At 45.7% G+C, this 23,218-nt stretch overlaps 1 protein-coding gene and 1 long non-coding RNA gene across 4 annotated transcripts in view; one reads left to right on the plus strand and one right to left on the minus strand.

Moving 5' to 3' along the window:
• The first annotated feature begins 1,780 nt into the window (after positions 1 to 1,780).
• PFKFB3 (6-phosphofructo-2-kinase/fructose-2,6-biphosphatase 3) overlaps positions 1,781 to 23,218 on the plus strand; it is a 90,621-nt gene continuing 69,183 nt past the window's right edge. The window contains exons 1-2 of one of the 2 annotated variants that reach the window (XM_061638275.1): positions 1,781 to 2,263; positions 3,379 to 3,491. In XM_061638275.1, coding sequence (XP_061494259.1) covers positions 3,446 to 3,491 — 46 coding nt within the window. In that variant the 5' untranslated portion in view covers positions 1,781 to 2,263; positions 3,379 to 3,445. The remainder of the gene's footprint in view (positions 2,264 to 3,378; positions 3,492 to 23,218) is intronic. The other variant, XM_061638278.1, reaches the window with a different exon arrangement.
• On the minus strand, positions 6,982 to 10,335 carry LOC133390201 (uncharacterized). Of its 2 annotated transcripts, none has more exons than XR_009764339.1 (3): positions 10,255 to 10,335; positions 9,256 to 9,352; positions 6,982 to 7,244 (listed from the first exon to the last, which is right to left on the minus strand). It is a non-coding gene; the product is annotated as an uncharacterized LOC133390201 (long non-coding RNA). The 2 variants fall into 2 exon arrangements; XR_009764340.1 differs by lacking the exon at positions 10,255 to 10,335 and adding an exon at positions 9,722 to 9,763.

The raw sequence follows: 23,218 nt of genomic DNA on the forward strand, positions 1-23,218 counted from the left end.
TTAAAAATATCCTCATGAAAATTCTCCACCGTTTTAGTGTGAATTTCTCCAAATAAACACATTTTTGTAGATAGTTTAGATAAAAGTACACGTTTTTGCAAGCCATTTCTCACCATTTCATGCCTTTTTGCATGTTAATTTCACTCATGTATTCAGTTTTATACACACTTTCCCCTAATGCATGCATTTTTGTAAATGTTGTTTAGTTAGCAAACTGCATCCCAAAATTCTAATAAATGTGAATTTCAAAGGATGGTTGTGTTTCGGTTCTCATATTGTTTTTTGTACAGTTTTGTATTGTGATATACTGTATTGTGTTATTTTTATTGTATTTTTAATGTTCACCGCCCAGAGAGCTGTTGCTAGTCGGGCGGTATATAAGCTTAATAAAATAAATAAAATAAATAAATAATAAATTGTTTGAGAAATTGCCAATTTGATAAATTCTGCTTGAAATGCGAACTGAATCGAAATTCTCATCCCTCCCTAATTATGTCCAAGAGTCTTTCTGGCTAAAGGGGTCAGGGCTGATGATCTCTCAGATCCCTTGCAGAAGATTCCTCTATGCCTGTTTGGGAAGGGCTGTGGCTCAGTGGTATGCAGAAAGTCTGAGATTCAATCCCCAGTGTCTCCGGGAAGGGCTGGGAGAAGACCCTGCTTGAAACCCAGGAGAGCTGCTGCCAGTCAGTGTAGACAACAATGAGCTAGATGGGCCAATGGTCTGGACTCGGTCTAAAGCAGCTTCCTGTGTCCCTTCCAACTCTATTATTCTGTGAACATTTGGACCAAATTATTGGTGCAAATGCAGGTGCACACACCTGGAGCACAGGATCCATTTGAAAAAGAAAGGAGAAGAACACTTCCTGGCTACTGACTGCCACTCTTGTGCCCTTTAAGAGTGGCTTGCTATTCAAGAGAGCCAGCTTTTCCCACTGCTCCATGCCCTGATTGTGGCAAACTGTGGCTCCCTGGCACGGCCATTAAAGCAAGCAGGAGGGAAACTCCCATCAGCCCCAGGCAGCATGGCCAATGGAACATAGAAAGCTGCTTTAAACCGAGTCAGAAAATTGGTCCACCTAACTCAGTATTGCCTGCACTGACCGGCAGCAGCAGCTGTCTGGGGCTTCAGGCAGGGAAACTTTTTCAGCCCTACCTAGAGATGGCTGGGCCTTCTGCGTGCAATTGGTCAGGGACGTTGGGAGTCCAACAAAATCAGGAGAGTCCATCCCCCCTCGCTTTTAAAGGTTAAACCCAGTACCTTGAATTGGGAATGGAATCAAACTGGTGACCATCTTAAGCCACACAAAACAGCTGGCTAGGCCCACATTTTATAGCAGGGATGCAAAATGCCAATGGACTACCAACTCTCACCAGCCCTAGCCAGCATGACTAATGGTCAGCGATGATGGGAGCTGTAATCCAATGGGACCTAGAAGGCCACAGAGCCTCTCTGAAGGGGAAAGTTCAGTGGGTGTGTAGGTAGGTAGGGGAACTGCAAAGAGAGGCTGTTGCAGTAGTGTAGTGGCAAATTCAGAAGTGCAGGGTCCCTTCGTGATCATCACAGCCATGCCCCCTTTCCACTTTCCCTCGTTTCCCATATTCTCCCTGAAGTCTTCCAAGCCCACCCTCCACTGCAACAGATGCCCCAGCAGCCAATCAGTATGAAGGGGGGGGGAAGGCTGTGTGCTAGCTACTGCGAAGAGTCTTCTCAGTGGCTGACTCAGCTTTCGCTCTGATTGGCTGCAATCAGCAGGAAAGGGCAAGAACTATTCTCAGTGGCTGACACACTCCCTTTTCATATTGCCTGGCTTATTCATAGGGCCCTGCCTGGGCCCCTGCTCCCAAAAAGGAAGGGGTCTACACCCACCCACCCAGCTGCGACCCTGGACGACAACACCCCCGGTTGCAATTGCTTCAGTGCACACCGGTGAAGCCTGTAGCTGCTGACTGGAACCATCTTTGCATTGAACCAGACTGAAGCAGGCAGAGAAGGGGGGGGAGAGAGTTAAACGAAGCACTCCGGGCTGCATCCTGCAAGCTCGCTTCCTCCTTTGCCAGTCAAAGGCAGTGACGCTGCAGGGAGGAATTGGCCAAATTGGTCCGTTCCCTTCCAGACAGACCAATTTCCAGGGAGAAGAGCGAGCTGGAGAAGGAGCCCCGGGGGCGGGGGGCAACACGCGCCTGTAGTAGTCCAGCCCGCTGCTCCCGCCGCGTTCCTTCAAGCGGGGCGTAGCTGCATAGGCCGTGATGCCTTTCCGGAAAGGTAAGCCAGACCTTTGGCCGTCGTTCCTCCTCCGGGGCTTTCCCTTCGGGGCCTCCAGGGCAGCCTGGGGTTGCTCCCTGCTTATCTTCTTCCGTGAGGCGCTTCGGACCTCCGAGCAAGATCTAAGGTCCCAGCCTGCGCCGAGCTGCTTTTCAGATCGGATGCGACTTTCCCCTCGACGCTGGTGGCGATTCCTTGGTGTGCGCCCAGCTGGTTCACCTGCTGCTGTGCCGCTTTAGGCTGGAGGCAGGGAGGGTGTGTGTGGGTGTGTCACGTGACTGGATGCTTTCCCAATTGTGGAGAATTCCCTGCACGCAGAAAAGTAGCATGTCAGGGAGAAGTCAAGGGGCTATCTCGTTCCCCTAACATGGTAGATTTCTCTCTCTCTGCATCTGTGTGTATTGTTCTTCGTCCACAAATAGATGTCAGGGCAGTGTACGCAATATAAAATAAAAGTAGAAATACGTTATAGAACAAACCAACAGTCCGATGAAATTAAGAGGAATAAAGCGGGCTAAAATGCCATAATCTAAAATGCTTGAGTAAATAAAATTTTCAACCAGGTGTTGAAAAGAAGACAATATAAACACCAGGCCTCCTTCTCTCTGGAGGACATGCCATGTTGAGGGTGTGCGTTTGTTATTGAGCTTTCAGTCACGCAAGCACGTCCTCCCCACTCCAATCTGAAGTGGTACTGTCCAAATGCAAGGCTTATCACCTCAGTGACAACTAGGCCAGTGTTGAATCAGTATCATCACAGTTTTATCACTGATTTCCTGTGCTTGCAATGGCTGGTTGCTAACTCGAAATTCCACCTGCGAAGCTTTTTAATGTGAGAGTTGGTTTAGCGCAGTGGATAAGAGGCTGAGTTTTGAATCTGAAATTCTGTGTTTTGCATCTCAGCTGTGTCTCAAACTTATTTCGGGGGCCTTAGGAAAGTCTCTCTCTCTTATTCTCTGCTTCCAATCACTGTACAATACGGTAATAGTGATAATGAATGGTCTACCTTATAGGGTTGTGACCATCACAAGAAGGATATTGTATGTGAAGCACTTTGAATTCTTGAAAGCACTCTCTGCATGCTAAAACATACTCACTTTTATTTCTGTATTCAGTTATTTCTGATGTAGAAGGTGCTCAGTTGAAGGTGTTCTGAAAGGAAAGCCAGAGGGCAGACCTAAAATGGCTGGATGTGTGTCCTTCCATGACTCTTTCTCTTGCAGCAAAGGTACTGAACCAGTATGGAACAGATGTTCTGTTATAATGTGTTTCAAAGTTTGTTTTTATGCTGTTTTAAAGTTGTTAGTGCTTTTGTTTGTCACAATCCCAACACCTTCACAGGTGCGACTGGGGGACACACGAGATAGGGCCTTTTCGGTGGCTGCCCCTAGGCTCTGGAACTCCCTCCCTAGGGGAGGCAAGAATGGCCTCCTCTGTGCAGTCCTTCCGCCAACAGCTAAAGACTTTTTTCTTCCTGCAGGCCTTTGGAACTGAAGGTTTTAAGGGTAGTGACTGAAGAGGATGCTGTATGTTATTGTTTTACTTGTATGCTCCTAAACTGGGTTGCAGTATTTTATGTGTATATCTAATTGGTTTTAACATCTTAATAGTTTAATCCTGTTTTAATGCTGATTTTATATGTTTATGTGTTTTATATTTTTATAGGTTCTTAATGATATGTACTTATTTTTATCTGGAAGCTGCCTTGAGTTCCAGTTTGGAAAAAGGGCAGGGTATAGATGATGATGATGATGATGATGATAATCCTGGGCTCCTGCCGGGAGGAAGCGTGGGATATAAATCAAATAAACACTGTTATCCTTTCGGCGCCAGGTCAAGACTTTCCTCTTCTCCCAGGCATTTTAGCATGTGCTTTAAATTGTTTTAAATTTTTAAATTGTGTTTTAAATTATTTTTAAAAGATGTGTTTTTAAATTTGTATACTTATTTTAATGTTTTTAGTTACTGTAAACCGCCCAGAGAGCTTCGGCTATGGGGCAGTATGTATACAATCAATCAATCAATCAATTAATATGGGTGAGGGGCGTGATGGGGCTGGGTAACCTAGCCCTGGCGCCTGTGTGTTCAGCTGCAATATGAAGTGGCTCCATGTGTATCGGGTGTGTGAGAGAGAACACACACACACAGCGCCTTGTAGGATGTGATCACTTGTCCTTACTGATAAAGCATTTTTTCCAAAGGAATTAGTACCTTTTTGCAAGCTCACGAGGCTTTTGACTCCAGGATGCAGAGTAAAGTACTATTTTCTGAGTGGCCTGTGAAACACCTGTGCACACAAATTATTCATGTGGGTGTGAGCGCACTGTGGCTGTATTCCATATAGATCTCATGGCCAATAATAGGTCACAAACCACTCTTGAGGCCACCTGTGATTTTGGTTACTACACTGCAACCTAGAGGTTCCAGTGGGGCTCTTTTAACATGTTCCAAGGTACCGGGCAAGTATGTAGCTCCTGGTGGAGGCTAGTCAATAGCGGCAAATGGGGCACTGCCCCACCAACCCTCACTATGACCCCTGCCAGCCCTCACGTGCTTGCCTGCCTTCCATACAACCCATATGACTGCTTGCCTGTCAGCCTTCCTCCTCCTCCTTAGTCTCAGTGTTGCCCTTGGAGAACTCAGAAGGGAGGAGGAGAAGGGTGGGATAAGACTGGAATGAGTTGGCTCTGCCAGCCATTGTCTCTGGCACCACTTACTGCTGACCTCCCTGCCTTCTGCTCTACCAGCCCCAATGGGCACCAGCGACCACTCCGCTGCAGCTCCAGTTATGATGCCCTTCTTCACCCTGCCAGTCCCTGCTGGCTGGAGCAAGCCAAATCCTAGCTTTACACATCCCCTTCTTTCTCAAAGCACAATCGGGGAAATTGCTCAGAAAAAACAGTCACTTTTAATTGATCTATTGTTGCTTTGGTTTCGTTTTGATGTATACAGTCTTGAAATCTCCCCCTCTCTCTCCCCCTTTGTATTTGTAGTCTGCTGATGTATTTATTTTATTAGATTTCTTACCCGTCGTTCACCACAAGTTCCCAGGGCAGGTTACAACAATAAGAAGCTGAGTAAATAAACCAGTTTGTAATTTGGAGTACAGATGCCTAGCTCTAAATAGAGGGTGATAATGAAGTCAAACTCAGAGTAGACCTGTTGAAATTAACAGTCTTTTAAGTCTATCGATTTCAGTGTATGACTAACACTGGATATCACCCATATAATACGAAGATCAAGGTGTCTCGAGCAAAAGGGAGGGGGTATAATGGAAGCCCCCAGAGTAATGCCAAAGTGATTCAGAGTGAGGAACTCCTTGCTTGCTTCAGGCAAGGCAGCAAATTAATATCATGCATGTGAACATTCAGCCGGTCCATTGAGCCTCACCCTGATCTATCTCTCCCTCCAAAAGGAACAGTCTGGCACTAATCTATCAGCCCTTTAAAAAAGAAACCTCTCATATCTCCCGTATTTTGGAGAAGGGAAAATAGACCATATACTTTGACTGCAGAGACACATGCTTTTTTAGGGATTACAGCAACACTTTTTAACAGGCCAACCAAAATGTCAGAAAATAGCATGGAGGAAAAGATACCATACAGTTGTAAAGGGACAAGACATGAAGCAGATGAGAGGAGTAGTGAGATTTGGTGGGTCCTCCCATCATCTTGAACTGAGAGAATGAACTAAGCATCTGTGTCCCCCCCAGCACACATTTTTCTTCTCCTAACTTCCCTCTCCCCATTTCAAACTGGGTGGAGACCTGCTATCAAGCCTGGCCTTGCCACATGCCTCTGTGATTGTACCAAGCGTGATTGCAAACTGCACTTGGGGATTGCACATATGAGATTACAGGGACAATAATCTCAACAGAGCAGTATAGGAGGCAGAAGGTGTAAAAAAACCCTGGAACTATTATCTAGGGGAAAGTGCAAGGTATGCCTGCCCTGTACAATATGACCCAAGGAATCTCCAAGCTACCCCTGAGAAATGTGTTTGTGTGCAGTTTGAAGTGGGGAATGTGCAATTACTTTTGGTGGAATGTGTTTTTGCACAATATGAATGGTGAAAACTGGAATTTCCACTGGGGAAAGAACAGTGTATTTTCCATAGTTTAGGAAAGTTTTTATTTTTATTTTTTTTATTTTTGTATGATGTGTGTGCTTTCTATATCAGTTGTGGTGGGGAAAGGTGAACTCATGTTGGAAAGCTTGTATTGTTGTTGATGGTGCAGTTTTTGGGAAGGTAGGTGAAACATTTGCAAGCTTTGCACTGGGACATCTGGTTGGCCACTGTGAGAACAGGATGCTGGACTAGGTGGGCCACTTAGACTCTTCTTAACTTTTATGGACAAGAAGTATATGACATGCAGTGTCAGCATGAATTGATAAAGTTGGACCCTTTGTAATATAGCTGAAGGTCATAGAACACTAGCAGTGTTTAAGCAAAACGGAGAACAAAGGAACGTGGTTACAGTATGCACTTGATTGAGAAAGTATTTTGGCTATTTGATTTGTGATAAGATTACTGATTCAAAATTCATAGGGGAAAAAGTGGAGGTATAATTATTAGACTAGAAAGTCCTGATGAACCTGTGCATCTGAAACATAAGGCCCCCGAGGAAAACAATTATTAAAGTTATTCCCTAGTGAGAAAATAAAAATGGTCTTACCAGTGTTACGTCAGTATAAAGAATTCAGGCTTTTAGACTCGGATAAATGAAAAACAATCTTTGAGAGACTTTAATTTTTAAAAGTACTAACAACTAAACAAAATGAATTATTTTGGTCATGTTATTTTCCTAGCCTGTAATCCTAACCCCATTTAAGTGAGAGTAAGCCCCATTTAATTTAATGAGGATGGAATATAATATGGTGAAAAACAAATTTCGCAAGAGGGGCATCATGAGTAATCATCTTCAGACTTTGCTTCAAAGACTGTGATGACAAAGGAGAAATATAACCATAATGACCTAGACCTACAGAAACAGGAAACAAAACATAGAAATTATTCTCTACAAAGCTTCTGGGATTATGTAAGCAGAAAATGAGTAATAATTTCACAAACCAAGGAAGGCTTAGGGTTGCTTTCAATGAAGTGCTAAGGATATCGTTCCATCAGTGCAAGCAATCCTGCTTGCTCTGATGGAAGTCTTTCTCCTCCCCCCCCCCCCTGCTGTTCTGGGGATTCCCCCAATCCTTTGGGAGATGATTGCGGGGGGGGGGGGATGCATGGGAAGGGGGGGAAGTCCTGTTGTGCTAGTGGAACTCTTTGCGCTGGCTTCCACTAGCACAATGAGTTAGCTGAATCTGGCCCTTAATATTTATAGATAATCAATAAAATGACACTCAAGGAAAAATAAGTCCAGAAAAATGGCAAAGGTCTAGCATCTTTGCCGAAGCTACAGAACCAAACCATTAATCCTACCAGACATATCAAGATCGCAACTAAAACAAGCAGAGGAGTCATCTGCCAGAATTTTGGCATGTTATGCATGGGCCTTGATTGGATTCACTAATTGACACTTAGTAGCTAATTAACACCACCCTCCTGGCACACCCGTTCCACTGCAGACAGTACCTCCAGCTCTTGGCATGGGGCCTTTGTGGGCAAAACCCAATGTGTGTAGGCTCAGATGACATAAGTGATGCCCCAAATAAAATCCAGGAGCTAACTGCACCATCTGAGCCTATGCGTCATGGACAGTTTGTGCATAGGTCTTATTGGAATGTTGTGACCCTGTGGGAGCTGCCAGTGGCATCAAAGGCAGGGCCAACCTGCAGGCTGAGTTGGTAGATAAGGTGGGCTTCTCCTGTCCTGCTTATCTGGAGAGGTGATCAGATAAATTATCATCTGATCTGTGAGAATCATTTGTGGCACATTAATGATGTTCTCTTTATAGTGTCCTAAATGTCCACTTTTATGAAAGCTTCTTCTACTTGGTCACTTGGAGATGTATTCTGACTCGCCACAGACAACCAGGTAGGGGTGGCAATGTACAAGTCTGAGACATATGCAGCCCTTTATGACTTGGTGCGGTTTTGCCTCTGATCTTTTGAGCCAGGGAGGTAAGAGTGCTATCCTGTCTCTGCAGTCTAGTCAGGCCTCTGTTTAGGAGAACGTTGTGATTTTATGTGCTTCCAAAATAGTGGACCCTGGGAATGAGATATTGAGTGGCAATAAAAATATTTGCATGCTTGACTTTTAAATATGGGATAATTAATGTTCAGCAGTTAATTTTCTTTTTTAAAAAAAAATATTTTAGTGAATCATGCTGCCAGACCTCACAGGTTGGTTGACCCATTTGTCTTGCTTTCTGTTATTGTGTGAGCTTTCTGTTAATTGATGTTAAAATCACATAGCCCATGGAGGTGGATCCATTAGGGCGAACAGGACACTGCCCCACCAACTCAGCCAGCCCCCATATGTCTGCTGTCTGACTTACAACCGATCGGGGGTGGCCCTGCCTGTCATTGGCTCTGGCTCCACCTAGTGCTGATCTCCCTGCCTTCCGCCCTACCACACCAGCAACCAATGCACACAGTTTCTTCTTTTCCTCTTTCAGTTACTGGAGAATATGCTTTGTCAAGGGCTAGAGCTCTGGATCTGAAGGACCTTGTTCTCCCTTCCCTTTGGAAAGCTTCTTCTCATAGATAACACATAAGGAACAGGTTGATTCTCTTTTGCTCTCCTCTTCCTCCTCTGCACCTTTTAGTGGAATTGCCAGCAAAAGTGCTATTAATGGAACACTCTTTTGCGGGGCTTCTGATGACTCATACTGTCTGGGTTCCCTGTTGTTGTTTTATTGGCAAGAATCCAGCCATGCTGATGGGATATCACACTCGAAGAGTGTGTTAACGTAGCTTCCCATGTGCCTTGTGCATGTAGAGCCTCACTCATTTACATGTTCACACACGTTTTCAGCAGGGACATAAAGTGATTTGCTCCTTAGCTGCCAATATCCTCCCACCCACCAAGATATATTGTACCTTTCTAATAGCACGCTTGCTGCCTTCTTGCATACATTGTACTGGTCAGGTCTTAACCATTCCTCCCCAAAATGTCCATCTTGTATTCACTGTGTTCCTGGAAAACAGAAAGAACGTGTTTTATTTAGAAGGAAAACTGGGTGTGACTCCTAGGATATTTGGAAATAATCACACTAAGGTATGGTGTGGAAAACTACATCAGTGTATATGGAGATCACTCAGTTCCTGAGCAGCTGAAGCCAAGAATAAGTTAACGAGTTAAACTCCACAGACAATAACGAAAGGGCCTGAGAAGTAACAAAAACTGAGGGGAAGTGATAAATGTCCCCTAGAAAAAAAGCCACCGGAAAGGAAAAAGGGCAGGAAACGAAGGAGGGGGGGACATCATGAGAACAATTAAAAGAATGCAAACAGTAAAAAGAAAAATGACTCGGAAACATCCCTGGAAACAAACTGAAGGGCTCACCAGGGAAAGGAACCCTTGAGGATGAAAAACACAACAGAGCAAACAGAAAGATAAAATGGAAAGCAAGCAAACGAGAAACCTTCCTGGGTTGCATTACAGCTCAGTCTCACCCTTAAGGGTTAAAGCCAGTGAGTACAGTACTGGTTCCTAGACAGGCAGTGAAGTGAGGAAAGTTGTTTGGAAGGATGGGAACCTCCGCGTTACTCAAACTTGTGAGTTAAAAGATGAGTGAACTGCTGTACTGAATATTTTACTCGGGGGACATGGTCATACCATGCGCTGGTAACCTCCAGGCTGGACTACTGTCATGAGCTCCATGTGGGGCTGCCCTTGAGGTTGGTCTGGAAGCTGCAGCTGGTGCAAAATGTGGCAGCGCGACTGCTCACTGAGGCAGGGTACCGCCAACATGTCACCACGCTGCTGAAAGAATTGCACTGGCTGTCCGTTAGCTACCAGGCTAAGTTCAAGGTTCTAGTTTTGGTGTACAAATCCCTATACAACTTGGAACCAGGATACCTGAAAAATCATCTTACCCCTTATATACCCAGTCGATCACTGCGCTCTGCAGGTGAGGGCCTCCTGCAGATACCATCTTATCAGGAGGTCCGTTCCGCACAACGCAGGAAATGGACCTTTAGTGTAGTGGCACTGAGACTTTGGAATTCCCTCCCCTTAAACATTAGACGGTACTATCTCTGTTATCTTTCTGGCACCTACTGAAGACCTTCCTCTTTCAACAAGCCTTTTAAGTAGAGACCTTATCCCAGTCTGCGTCTGTGTCAGAATTGCTTTTTAACATGTTTTTGCAGCTTTTTAGAAAAGCTTTTAAAAAAAATGTTTTGGTTTTAATATATTTTAAAGTCTGTTTTCGTGATATTTTAAAGTATTTTTAGTGTTTTTGATTGCTGCCCTGGGCTCCTACTGGGAGGAAGGGTGGGATATAAATTTAATAAATAAATCAATACCTGCGTTATATTCGATTCCACGGTATATTGAGATGTGTTATAATGAGCTTCTACTGTATTGGTTCAGTTGGTGCTCACACACACACACCTCAGCTGCCTTCAGAGGAGGCAAGCAAGTGTTGCGCTCCAGCACCAATTTCTTTGAAATTGCACTATTAAAAGCAGCACCAGTTCCAGGTACTCTGGAGCTCTTGGCCCAGGTGCCCATTTGTTTGCCCTCTTTTTCTTGGGCCATTCAGGGGGTGTGTTGCGAGGGGGACGTCCCTGCACATTCTCAGTCTGGCTATTATTTGCTCACTTGGGCCAAGCTAGCTGTTCCTATTATTGGTCTGGTTTAGCATTATGTGCAAACCAGGCCAAAGAATAATCCATAAACCATGGTTTAGTGTTAAGATATGAACCCTACCTAATGGCTTGACTATGATTTGTTTACTCCCAACAAACCACAATCTGAAGCCATGGTTTGTTGTTGGCTTACAAACTTTGGCTTGTATTACTGATGGCTTGGCATTAAGAGCGAGCCAGCGCCTTTTCTTAAGTATAGTTTGTTTGGCTGCCCCACCCCAGATGCTCACCAAGTTACAAAGGCACAAAACAAGGGCAGCTGCAAAATAAAACAAACTTTGGGGGGGGGGAACAAGCTATGGTTTGTTTGCCCGCCTGTGGGGCAACTGGTGGTTAACTTGTGGTTTGTTAAACAAACCATGGCTTAGTGTTATATGTAAACTGGACCACTTGTGTGGTTAGCAAACATGCCTTTTTTTAAATATAATACTAGGTGCCCCCTCCCCTGATTGTCACCTGGCCCACAGTGTGTGGGAAGGGGAGAATTAAGCTTTTCTTTCCCAAATACAATACTGATAAATTGCACCCTGCACTGCAAGTAGAGATGTAAAGGCCTGGAAAATCTCTGGAAATAAAGGTTTATTTTGGTGGTTTTTTTCTGTCCCCCCCCCAAAAAACCTGATTTTTCTAGTTTTTCCCCACGCCTTCACATCTCTAATTGCAAATAGCGTTATTAAAAAAAACTGGCGCCAATGGCAGATCTTTTCCTCTTCTTGATGTTTTGGGGTGTGATGGTGTAGGGATCATGGCTATGAAGGGAAGGGTTAAACCTCCTCTCCTGTACATGGGGGTCCTGATGAGAATTGCTTCTCCCACACCTAATATTAGGGTATTTTTTTAAAGCCCAGATGTAGTTGCTAATCAAACAATTACAGGTAACTTCTAGTTTGGTCCAGAGAGAACAGGTAACGGGCAGGCCCAATCAGAAGGATGCTGGCTTGGTTAAAAGGGACTTTCTTTTTATTGTCAAAATTGGCTGTTTCGAATCTGGCAAAAAGGGGTGACCACATGTTGAGAATTTTCCTCCCAAGCTAGTGTTGTGTGACGATCTGTGTTAAGTGCCCTGATCAGCTGGTCTTTCTGACATGGACTTTAACAGAGGTTATGCCAAAGTCAGAGAGGCCAAGATTTAGGGCTAGAAAGTGTGTGTCATCTTATCTATTTTTTCCTGCAATTTTACCATGCCCTTCCTCCAAGTTTGCTCAGAAAGGTGTATCTAGTCCCTTTCCCCATTTTACCCTCACAACAACCCCAGGAGGTAGGCTAGGCTGAGAGCAAATTGAGTGAGCTTCATGGCTGAGTAGAGACTGAAACCAGCTTAGAAGGAGGAACCGTAGTTCAGTGGTAGAAAGTTCAGTTTCAGTTCCTGACGTCTCCAACTCGGACAGGGGGAGGGGAGCCTTTTGCAGCTGGAGGGCCACATTCCCTTCTGGGTAAGCTTCCAGGGGCCACATGCCAGTGGTGGGTGGGGCCAGAGGAAAAGTGGGCAGAGAAATGAATATAAATGTTTATTTTTGTGCAGTTTCTACACACTCTCACACACCCCTCTCTATCCTCCATCCGGAGAAGCAAGAGGAATTATCCACTTCCTATTCTAGCTAGGCAGAAACATTCAGGGTACAAAACAGGACAAGTGAGGGGTGTGGCCTTGGGATAGGGGGTGTGGCTTGGGGAGAGTTCTGTAGGCCAGATAGAGAAGTCTGGAGAGCTACAGTCGGCCCCCAGGCCTGAGTTTTCCCACCCCTGATCTAGAATGATGGGGTGGCAGATGCTATGGAAGAGGTTACAGATGCTGATGCCTCTCTGGGTAAACAGCCCTGGGACAGATGGGCACCAGCAATCTGCCTTGGTATATGGCAGTTTCCTGGGTTCCTAACCTGGGTTTCCCGGTCTAAGCCAAAGTTATTGCAAAAGTGACAAGTGCAAATATTTCTTTCGTACCAGGGAGAAACTTATAGAAGCAGAGGACTTTCCCGAAGGTCACTCAGTGCAATTGCACAACAGTACTTGAAGCAGGAGCCATAGCACCTTGGTTCTTCCTCCTCCAACGTGTCTCAAGGCCACATTGCTTTATATTTGGTGGTGACGGTGGTGTTTTTTTAAAAAATAATAATGCTAAAACAATGTAGAGCTTTAAACGAGGCTGGGTGAGTGCTTAATGCAATAAAACAGTAAGCTCACCTTGGAAGAGATCGCCGTGCGCAATAAGGTCACTTGCCTGTTCACCTGCTGAGAAGCCCAGTGAGCAAAATGCATGGTGAGCACTGCAAAATGCATGTTTGTGATGGCTGCGTGGGACCATCAGGGCGGCACGTGACCAACTAAGCAACCATGGCCCACGAGCCAAGTCTTTTCACTGTCTCTTGCTGAGCCGCCTTGGGGACCAATCTGGTAGAAAGAGAAATGCAGGGCTTTAAATAACCTGTCTTCCTGGAATGTGTGCAGCAGCCGGAGTGAATCTGAGCACATGCAGAATGCGTGTCCCTTGCTAGCAAGTAATTTTTCAGCCCGTCCATTCACTTCAGGGACGGGACCTTCTTAGTGGTGGCACCGAGCACATGAAACTCCCTACGCTCATGGGGTCTGAACTGGCGGTGACCGACCAGGAGAGAGACCTCGGGGTTATAGTGGACAGCACGATGAAAATGTCGACCCAGTGTGCGGCAGCTGTGAAAAAGGCAAATTCCATGCTAGGGATAATTAGGAAAGGTATTGAAAATAAAACAGCCGATATCATAATGCCGTTGTATAAATCTATGGTGCGGCCGCATTTGGAATACTGTGTACAGTTCTGGTCGCCTCATCTCAAAAAGGATATTATAGAGTTGGAAAAGGTTCAGAAGAGGGCAACCAGAATGATCAAGGGGATAGAGCGACTCCCTTACAAGGAAAGGTTGCAGCATTTGGGACTTTTTAGTTTAGAGAAAAGGCGGGTCAGAGGAGACATGATAGAAGTGTATAAAATTATGCATGGCCTTGAGAAAGTGGATAGAGAAAAGTTCTTCTCCCTCTCTCATAATACTAGAACTCGTGGACATTCAAAGAAGCTGAATGTTGGAAGATTCAGGACAGACAAAAGGAAGTACTTCTTTACTCAGCGCATAGTTAAACTATGGAATTTGCTCCCACAAGATGCAGTAATGGCCACCAGCTTGGATGGCTTTAAAAGAAGATTAGACAAATTCATGGAGGACAGGGCTATCAATGGCTACTAGCCGTGATGGCTGTGCTCTGCCAGCCTAGTCAGAGGCAGCATGCTTCTGAAAACCAGTTGCCGGAAGCCTCAGGAGGGGAGAGTGTTCTTGCACTCGGGTCCTGCTTGCGGGGTTCCCCCAGGCACCTGGTTGGCCACTGTGAGAACAGGATGCTGGCCTAGATGGGCCACTGGCCTGATCCAGCAGGCTCTTCTTATGTTCTTACCTTGGGAAGGCCATCCCATTCTCTCCCTGCAAGCTTTTAGGCAGCATCAGGCAAAGGACATGCTCATCTGATGGGCTTTCTGGGTTCATTGATTTGTTCTGTCTATATTTGAGTTGGTGCTGCTAACACAGGGATGGGGAATCTGTAGCCCTCCAGATGATGCTGGACTACAACTTCCATCATCCCTGACGATTGGCTATGTGGGCTGCTGGGAGTTGGAGTTCCAGTAACGTTTGGAAGTTCCCCATCCTGGCTGCTAACAGTCTTGTTGAGGACTCTGCTGGGATCTCCTTTCTGTCATCTTTGAACAAAGTGTTTTACAACATACAAGAGGACAGGTGCCTACCTTGCAGGAGCTTACAGTGTACAATTCAGCACACAGGCAGGCAACAAAGGATGGACAGAGAAATGGAAGCCTGAGTAAACAGGGAGAGAATATAGGCTTGTTCCAGTTATTACTTTGCAGTTTATTCTTTTTCCCTGTTTCTTTTTAATGGGTGCCAACTGGTTAACTGCAGCTGCTAGGTTGGGAGGTGGGGCAGCCAGCCCCATGGGACCATGTGTCACCTGTCCTGAAAGCCCGGCACTGGCTGCAAATTCAAGGTGTTACGACTAGCATGCAAATCCCTAAACAGGTTGGGATCCAAGCACCTAAAAGGGTCCCTCTTAGGCCCTATGATCAGCTTCGGAGGCCGTGTTGGTGCTACCGCTGGGTGCTGCCTGGTTGGCACCGACTCATGACAGGGCCTTCTCGTTGGCAGCTTCTGTTTGTGGAACGCTTTCCCTGATGAGATTGTCCCGCATTACTAACCTTCAGGAGGAATTTTAAAACATTCCTATTGACCCAGGCATTCGATGACTAAACGATACCTCTCCCAGCAACCTTGCAATTACTTGCTGTGAGAATATGCAATTGTTTTTGCGTGGTTTGACATGGTTCTAGATGGTTTATGTTTTATTTTTAACTGTGTTGTTTTATCAGTGATGTGTTTGCTGCCCTGGGCTCCTTTTTTGGGGGGGGAGGGAAGGCGGGATATCAGTTTAATAAATAAATAAACGACAGTGCCATTTTTATCCGGAGCTATGACCTTCACTACCCACCTTGTGGACTTATTTATTTATTTATTTACTTGCCAGAATAACAAATCTTTCAACAGATGAGCCCTCAGATTCGGGGGGGGGCAGTGGCTCCATGCAGCAGAGTGTCCCGCTTCTGAGAAACCTTTTGCCCCCAACAGCATGTCCCTTGCCAGAAATGTGCTTATGAAACTGCAAATACCTTGGGACGGGATTGTGTGTGCGTGCATATCTGTGTGTGCATGTGTCTTTTGCATGCCTTTTGAACTTTGCAGGGCATTGACAAGAAGAGGCTGGCATCCTGTCCCTGGGAATGTTCTCCACTCTGCCTGTGGTGGAGGAGAGTACAGTCAATCTGGTATGGAGGTAAACAGCTGAGCCTCTTGGCGAGGCTGGCACCCAGATGGCACGGGAGGTATCTGAGCAGCCTGCCTGACTGTGCACGCTGCCTCCACGTGCCCAGTCGCAGGAAGTCTCATTTTCCTCTCTCAGCATTGCCTGACCTTTCTGCAAGAGAGCTCCCCCAGCGGCTCCATGGCCATGTGAAAGAGGCATGCACGCTCATTGTTGCTCCTAGAGCCGTTCACATGCCTCCTACAGGGAGGAGCTGTTTCCAAGAAGCCGGCAGAACATGCGGGCCTGATAAACAAGCAGCACTAGAGAGTGTCTTTGTGCTCCGTGCTTGACAGAGAGAGAGAGAGAACATATTTTTCAAGCATCCCAGCTTCAGCAGCTGGGGTTTTTCCTCTCTTCAGTCCTCTGGACCTCAAACAATTGCACAACATTGCTTAATGTCAAAGGAAGGGAATCGAGTACCTTTAAGTAGCTGAAGGTTTTTTGGGGTGTGTATGTGGCATGTAACAAATATGTTTTGCAAGTGTGCTCAGGTTTGTTTTTCTTCCTAGAAATGAAGGTACGGAACTAGCTGTTTGTTTGTTATGGGTCTCGCAACATGCTGTGGTTAATGGATGCATCTCAGGCAATATTGTGTCTCTTGGGCTCAATTTCAAAACTTGATATTTACCGTATGCTATTTAGGAAAGAGCCAGTGTGGTGTAGTGGTTAGAGTGTTGGACTACGACCTGGGAGACCAGGGTTTGAATCCCCACACAGCCATGAAGCTCACTGAGTGACCTTGGGCCAGTCACTGCCTCTCAGCCTTAGAGGAAAGCAATGGTAAAACCACCTCTGAATACTGCTTACCATGAAAACCCTGTTCATACGTTCGCCACAAGTCGGAATCGACTTGAAAGCAGTACGTACATATTTAGGAAAAGGAGCTTTGAGGTGGTCCTGAATGTATGCACAAAGCAGGACTTGCTACAACGTTTCTCCCTCACCCTTTCTAGCCCACCTACCCCTTTCCTTTGCAAAACGGTTGACAGACAGTCTGGCCAAGATATTGGGGACTTTGTGTTAACCCTCCTGGCACATTCAGGTGGGCTGCCTGCACAACTGAGATATAATATCAAGCAACAACCCCCCCCCAATGATTAAATCAACAGGGCCAGAAGATAATATGAAAACCAAAAACCATTAAAAGGATCCCGGAGGAGAACTGGGTGGGATTTACATATTGCTTAGAAGATAATAATGTTAGCTCTGAGCAAACATGTCTAGGGAGAGCATTCTCTTATTTGGGCACCAACACTGAAAAGGCTGTATTTCTGACAGTACCCTGCCTAGCTTCAGAAGGTGGTGGCACCCAAAGAAGGGCCTCTGAAGACCTGAAACCAGTGTTTGTTTATATGGTGTCAGCAATAAGCACAGTGCTTTACAGAGTAGAAGAGGACCGGTCTCTGCCCTAAGGAGCTTACAATCTTTGCAACTGGACATGAGGCAGACAGCAGAGGAAAAGAGGGCAAGGATAAACTCTAAAACAGAGGTGGCTAAGATCGAGTTGAGGGACCTGATCAGCCCCCCACCACAAGACCCCACTGATTCTGGCAGTGGCAAAAAAGATAAAAAATGTAGACACATTGCTGGGGTGGGCAGAGTCGAGTGTCTTGGTGGGAATGCAAATCGCCCCCTTCCCGGTCATCAGATTAATCGTTTAATGTGGGGAGGCAGGGTGAATCATTACCCTTGATCCTCGGATGATCAGCATGATCGAGGATGGAGGGGCTGTCTACCTGTGCATGGAAATGTGCAGGGTGACCTGACCACCCCCAAAGGATCAACATAGTCTTCAGGCAAAAAGAAGAAGAAGTTAGCTACCCCTTTCCCACTCTGAAACAATGCGTGGTTGTTTCAGTTGCATCTGTTCAGGGATAGTCACAGGCTGAGTTGCATGAGGGCAGGGGAACGAGGGGCCAAGGGCTTATTGAAAGGGTATTTCAGTGAGCAAGTTCTTTGGAAGCTGGGCTCTGGAACATGAAACAGCAGCCAGTATGCCTGGCCTTGCACTGGTATTTGTGGGAGAGACGCAGCACCACTAAAGCCCACTAAATGAGGATTGGTGATCTTTGGCATTTAGAGGGGGCAAAACTGAGTGACGTTGGAGGGGCTGGTTTCAGAACTGAATTCCAGGCACAGATTGTGCTGTAGCTTAACCTGGAGACTGGGGCTTGGTTACTTAAAGGGGAACTGGAGAGGTGTTACACCTTCCTGGGCATGTAGGACATTGGCTGTGTAAAGTGGGGTCTGGGTTTCTTGGTCAAGCCACGTCGCCAACAATTATATAAGCTGTCAGGAGAGTAATGAGGGAGCTTTCTACACAGTGAGAAAATACATAAGGTTACTAAGACTTGTAATCCTATCCTTCTTTACTTGGGATTTAGTTCTGTTGAACTCAGTGGGGCTGAGGCCACATATGCACGGTCCATTTAAAGCACTACCACATCACTTGAAATAGTCATGCCTTCCTTCAAAGAGTCATGGGAACTGTAGCTTGTTCAGGGTGCTCAGAGTTTCCAGGGAAGACGGATTGACCATGAAAACACTCTGAGAATGGTGGCTCTGTGAGGGGAATAGGGGTTTCCTGACAATGCTCTTAAAAAAATGTACTGCCTTCAAGTCGATTCCGACTTATGAATAGGGTTTTCGTGAGGCTGAGAGGCAGTGACTGGCCCAAGGTCACCCAGGGAGCATCATGGCTGTGTGGGGATTCAAACCCTGGTCTCCCAGGTCGTAGTCCAACTCCTTAACCACTACACCATACTAACAAACTACAATTCCCAAGATTCTTGGGGGGGAGGGGAGGAAGCCATGACTGTTTAAAGTGGTATGATGCGGCTTTAAATGTAGTGCAGATGGGGTCTGACTTCTGAGTAAGACGTGTAGGATGGCACTTTAAATCTCTATTTTGTACGTGTGTTGTGGAGGGTACACTGCATTTGCATATGTAATTCCCTTTAAATGTTTACAATTGCTCGTTGACTAATACTTTTGAGTTTGAGCGAAAAGAATAAACAGCATTGTGTAAGGACATAATTTCAGGCATGTGACAACCCCGTACGTACAGCTAGGTTTCCCCCTCCCCAAAAATGTTTCTGCAAAACAGTGGTGGTTGGCTGAGTCACTCTTATGACATCACCAGATAACTGTCTTTTGCAGGATGGCTTGGCTAGTTGCCATGACAACATGGGCCTTGTGATGTCACTGGATGAGTTGGACCCAGGGGAGGCTGTTGGGTGATTTAACTGACAGCAAGGAAGAATAGTAAGCAATGGTTCCAGAAGGGGAGCAGAGGTGAGTTTTGAATAAAGAACAAAAAGGGAATTAGGCAGGCAGGCAGACAGCTGAGGGAAAGTGTGGTCATTTAATTTATGATGGGGATGAGGTGACTGTGGCCAGATGGTTTTGGACTTCATCAGCCTCCACCAATGGTCAGATGTGATGGATGTTGGAGTCTGGGAACATCCGGAGGTTCCTCATTCTTGATTTAAGACATGGATGGGCAACCTGTGGCCCACCAGATGTTGCTGGACCCCAACTCCCATCATCCTTGGCCGTTGGCTGATGGGCATTGGAGCCCAGCAACAACTGAAGGGCCACAGGTTCCTCATCTCTAATATAAGGCTGAGGCTGACTGAAACTTGAGGCTAGACATTTTCAGGAAAAAAATCCTATTACTCATGTGGCGTTCCATGCAGCCAGTGCCGTATTCTTAAGCAAGCCCTCAGCTGTGATGTGTGCAGCGTCTGCATTCAGGCCCAGATCCTGAGTGCTAGCATTATAATTGTGGACAAAGCAGCCCTGTTTTAAGGAGACCCTGTCAAATGTCTGACAGGGCCACTGAGGTTTTGTTTTTTTTATATGCTGAGGATTATGTTTAATCAAGGAGATAAGACAGGGCTGGGGGACCTGTAGTCCTCCAGATGTTGTTGGACCCCAACTTCCATTAGCCACAGCTAGTATTCCTGATGGTCAGAGACAATGGGACTTGGAGTCTAACAGTCTGAAGGCTATCAATGGCTACTCATGGAGGATAACGTTTTCAATGGCTACTAGCCATGATGGCTTCAGAATACCAGTTGCTGGAAACCGCAGGAGGGGAGAGTGCTCTTGCACTCAGGTCCTGCTTGTGAGCTTCCCATTGGAGCATCTGGTTGGCCGCTGTGAGAACAGGATGCTGGACTAGATGGGCCATCGGCCAGATACAGTAGGCTCTTCTTATTTTCTCTGGGGAGCTACCGACACACCCATTCCTGGAAATTACTGCCTCTCTTCCAGTCATTCAGAGCCCAACTCTTACACCAACAGAATATGTGATCCCTCTCGCAGATTTCTATGTGGAGGATGGCAATGCAAGTTACATTGCCTGTAAAGACTGGATATTGCCTCTGAGGTACATGGTAACCAGATATGCAAGTCTCCCACGCTGTGACAGCAATGCTAATTTATAACTTCTTGAAATGCTCTAGTGTTCCCTCCATCCTGATCAACTCTAATATGGAAATGTTTGTATAGCTGTTTCACTTTAAATAGTTTTATTATCCTCTGCAAACATGGTTACCTGGCTATTCATCCCTGACTGTAGATAATGTATAAACAAGGTAAATAGCACCAATCCCAAAACAGGTCCTAGAAGGATCCCAGAAGTTTAAATCCCTCTCGTTTTGAAAATTGTCAGTGTATTCCTTCCAGTCTTTTCTTCTTTATTTTATTTATTGCATTTATATCTCAGGTTTTCTCCAAGGAACTCAAAGTGGCGTACATGGTTCTCCCCCTCCTCATTTAATCCTCACAACAACCCTGTGAGATTGGTTAGACTGAGAGGCAGTGACTGGCCCAAGGTCGTGCAGTGAGCTTCATGGCTGTTAGCGATTTTCTAGTCTGTAAGAGGACCAGTTATTTTTGTCCCATGATCTTAAGAACCTCTGGTGATGGACTTTTGTCAAAAGCTTTTTAAAAATCTAAGTATACAATGTCTCTATGCTTGTTGACCCACTCAAATAATTTCAAATGTTTTTTCAGGCAAGACTCATTTCTGCAATCTGACAGCAAATAGCTGAGCCAGTGTTTTCTGCATTCCCCTCCAATATTTTTTCCCAGGCCTAATTGATGCTAGATATTTGTAACGCAATTGCAGCTATGGCCTGCCCAATATGGACAAAGTGCTGTTAAGGGCTCCTGTACCTTTAAATGAGGGGTGGGGGACCTGTGGCCCTGCAGATGGTGTTGAACTCCTAACTCCCATCATCCCTGCCATTGGGCATTCTAGCTTGGGCTGATGGGAGATGAGAGTCCAACACCATCTGCAAAGCCACAGTTTCCCCACTCCTGATTTAAAGGCACAGGAGCCCTTGAAAAGCCTTAATAGCACTTTGTCTGTAGCTGCAATTGCATTGCAAATATTGGGACTGGGGAAGGCAGCTATGAGAGAACTAGAAAAGGTCCTCAAATGCTAAGATGTATCACATGTAACACCAAAGTCAGGATCATTCAGACCATGGTATTCCTGATCTCTGTGTATGGATGTGAAAATTGGACAGCGAAATGTGGACAAGAGAAAAATCAACTCATTTGAAATGTGGTGTTGGAGGAGAGCTTTGTGCATACCATAGACTGTGAAAAAGACAAATAATTGGGTGTTGGGACAAATTAAAGCAGAACGATCACTAGAAGCTAAAATGGTGAAACTGAGGTTATCATACTTTGGCCACTTTGTGAGAAGACATGATTCACTAGAAAAGACAATAATGCTGGGAAAAACAGAAGAGGGTAGAAAAAGAAGAAGGCCAAACAAGAGATGGATGGATTCCATAAAGGAAGCCACAGACCTGAACTTACAGGATCTGAACAGGGTGGTTTACAACAGATGCGATTGGAGGTTGCTGATTCATAGGTCAGTTTGTCATAATCAATTTGATTCATAAGTCGTAATCGACTTGAAGGCATATAACAACAACAAAACATTGAAGGGGAATGCAGCAAACCCCGGCTCAGCTATTTGGAAAATGACATCATCTGGCTGTTTTATAAAAAGTGAGTGATCAAAGCATGACAATTACAGCAAAGAAGGGCTGGTTGCCCTGAATTAGCTCCTTAAGGATTAGGAAGCCACCTTATACAGAGTCAGACCATTGGTCTAGTAAGCTTAGGATACAATGGAGATTGAACCTGGGACCATCTGCATGCAAAGCATGTACTCTGCTACTGAGCTACATCCCTTCCTCAAATGGACTCCCAGGCAGCGGAGGCTGGTAGCTCCGATGTCAGTGGGGCAGCGAATCCACTCCGGGTTTTAGTCTGAACTTTCAAGGGGCGGTCCAAGGTGCCTGGAGTGGATTCACTGCACCACTGACCTCGGAGCCACCCACCTCTACTGCTCCCAGGGAAGATTTGCTGCAATGGAGCAAACGCCTGGTCATAATGCGATAAGCAGTTTGGCTTGTTGAATCTGGAGCAATGGGAATAGTAACCTTTCCCTAATGCAGGTATGGGGAACCTTTGGCCCTCCAGACGTTGCTGAACTACAACCTCCCTCATCCCTGGCCATTGGTCGTGCTTGCTGGGGCTGATGGGAGTTGTAGATCAGCAACATGTGGAGTTCAGTAAAGGTTCTCCACACCTGCCCTAATGAAATCTTGCCAAGAATATGGAAGCCTGATCTCTCCAAGGCATCCTGTCTCTCCAAAGTTGGTGGGATGGCTTTATGCTTTGTTGGGTGCAGTGCCTTTCTCAGAACCTCTTTCATATTGATTTTGTTCTGCGTTACTGTGAACCTGACGTGCTGTCAGACTTAGTCATGTTCAATTCAAGGTACGTTGCTTAATCCTCTTGCACATTCTTCCTAGATGGTTTCTGCTCTTGAGAAAATGTTCCTGTTTTTCATATTCTTCTGGCAGTGATTATAGGGTGAGGGCTGTGGCTGCCCCTTAAGATAGTTGTGGGTGAACTAGCAAGGTTTCGAAGGGAGGCAGGGAATAGTTCTGTTGCATTGGTGGTGTAATGGTGCAGTATTTCATAAAACCATGGGATTGTGAATTAGGATGCTGTCATAATCAGGGATGTAGCTGTCCAGGGTCTCAGGGTGTCGTAGAACCCTTGCTTTTAGGGGAGTCAGGTCCCAGCAAGGTCCCTATGTCTCCAAAGTCCTATGACCCAATCTGCATGAAAGGGGAATCTGCTAGTCACTGAGAAGAGTCTTCTAAAGCAGTATTCAAGCCTAGCTAGATTATTCTATCATCTTAAAAGTTTGTATACTTTTGGAAGGGAGCGTGGCTGCGCGGGGTTGTGGCTGTGA

This window comes from Rhineura floridana, chromosome 8 (genome assembly GCF_030035675.1).
Source record: "Rhineura floridana isolate rRhiFlo1 chromosome 8, rRhiFlo1.hap2, whole genome shotgun sequence".
NCBI lineage: Eukaryota > Metazoa > Chordata > Lepidosauria > Squamata > Rhineuridae > Rhineura > Rhineura floridana.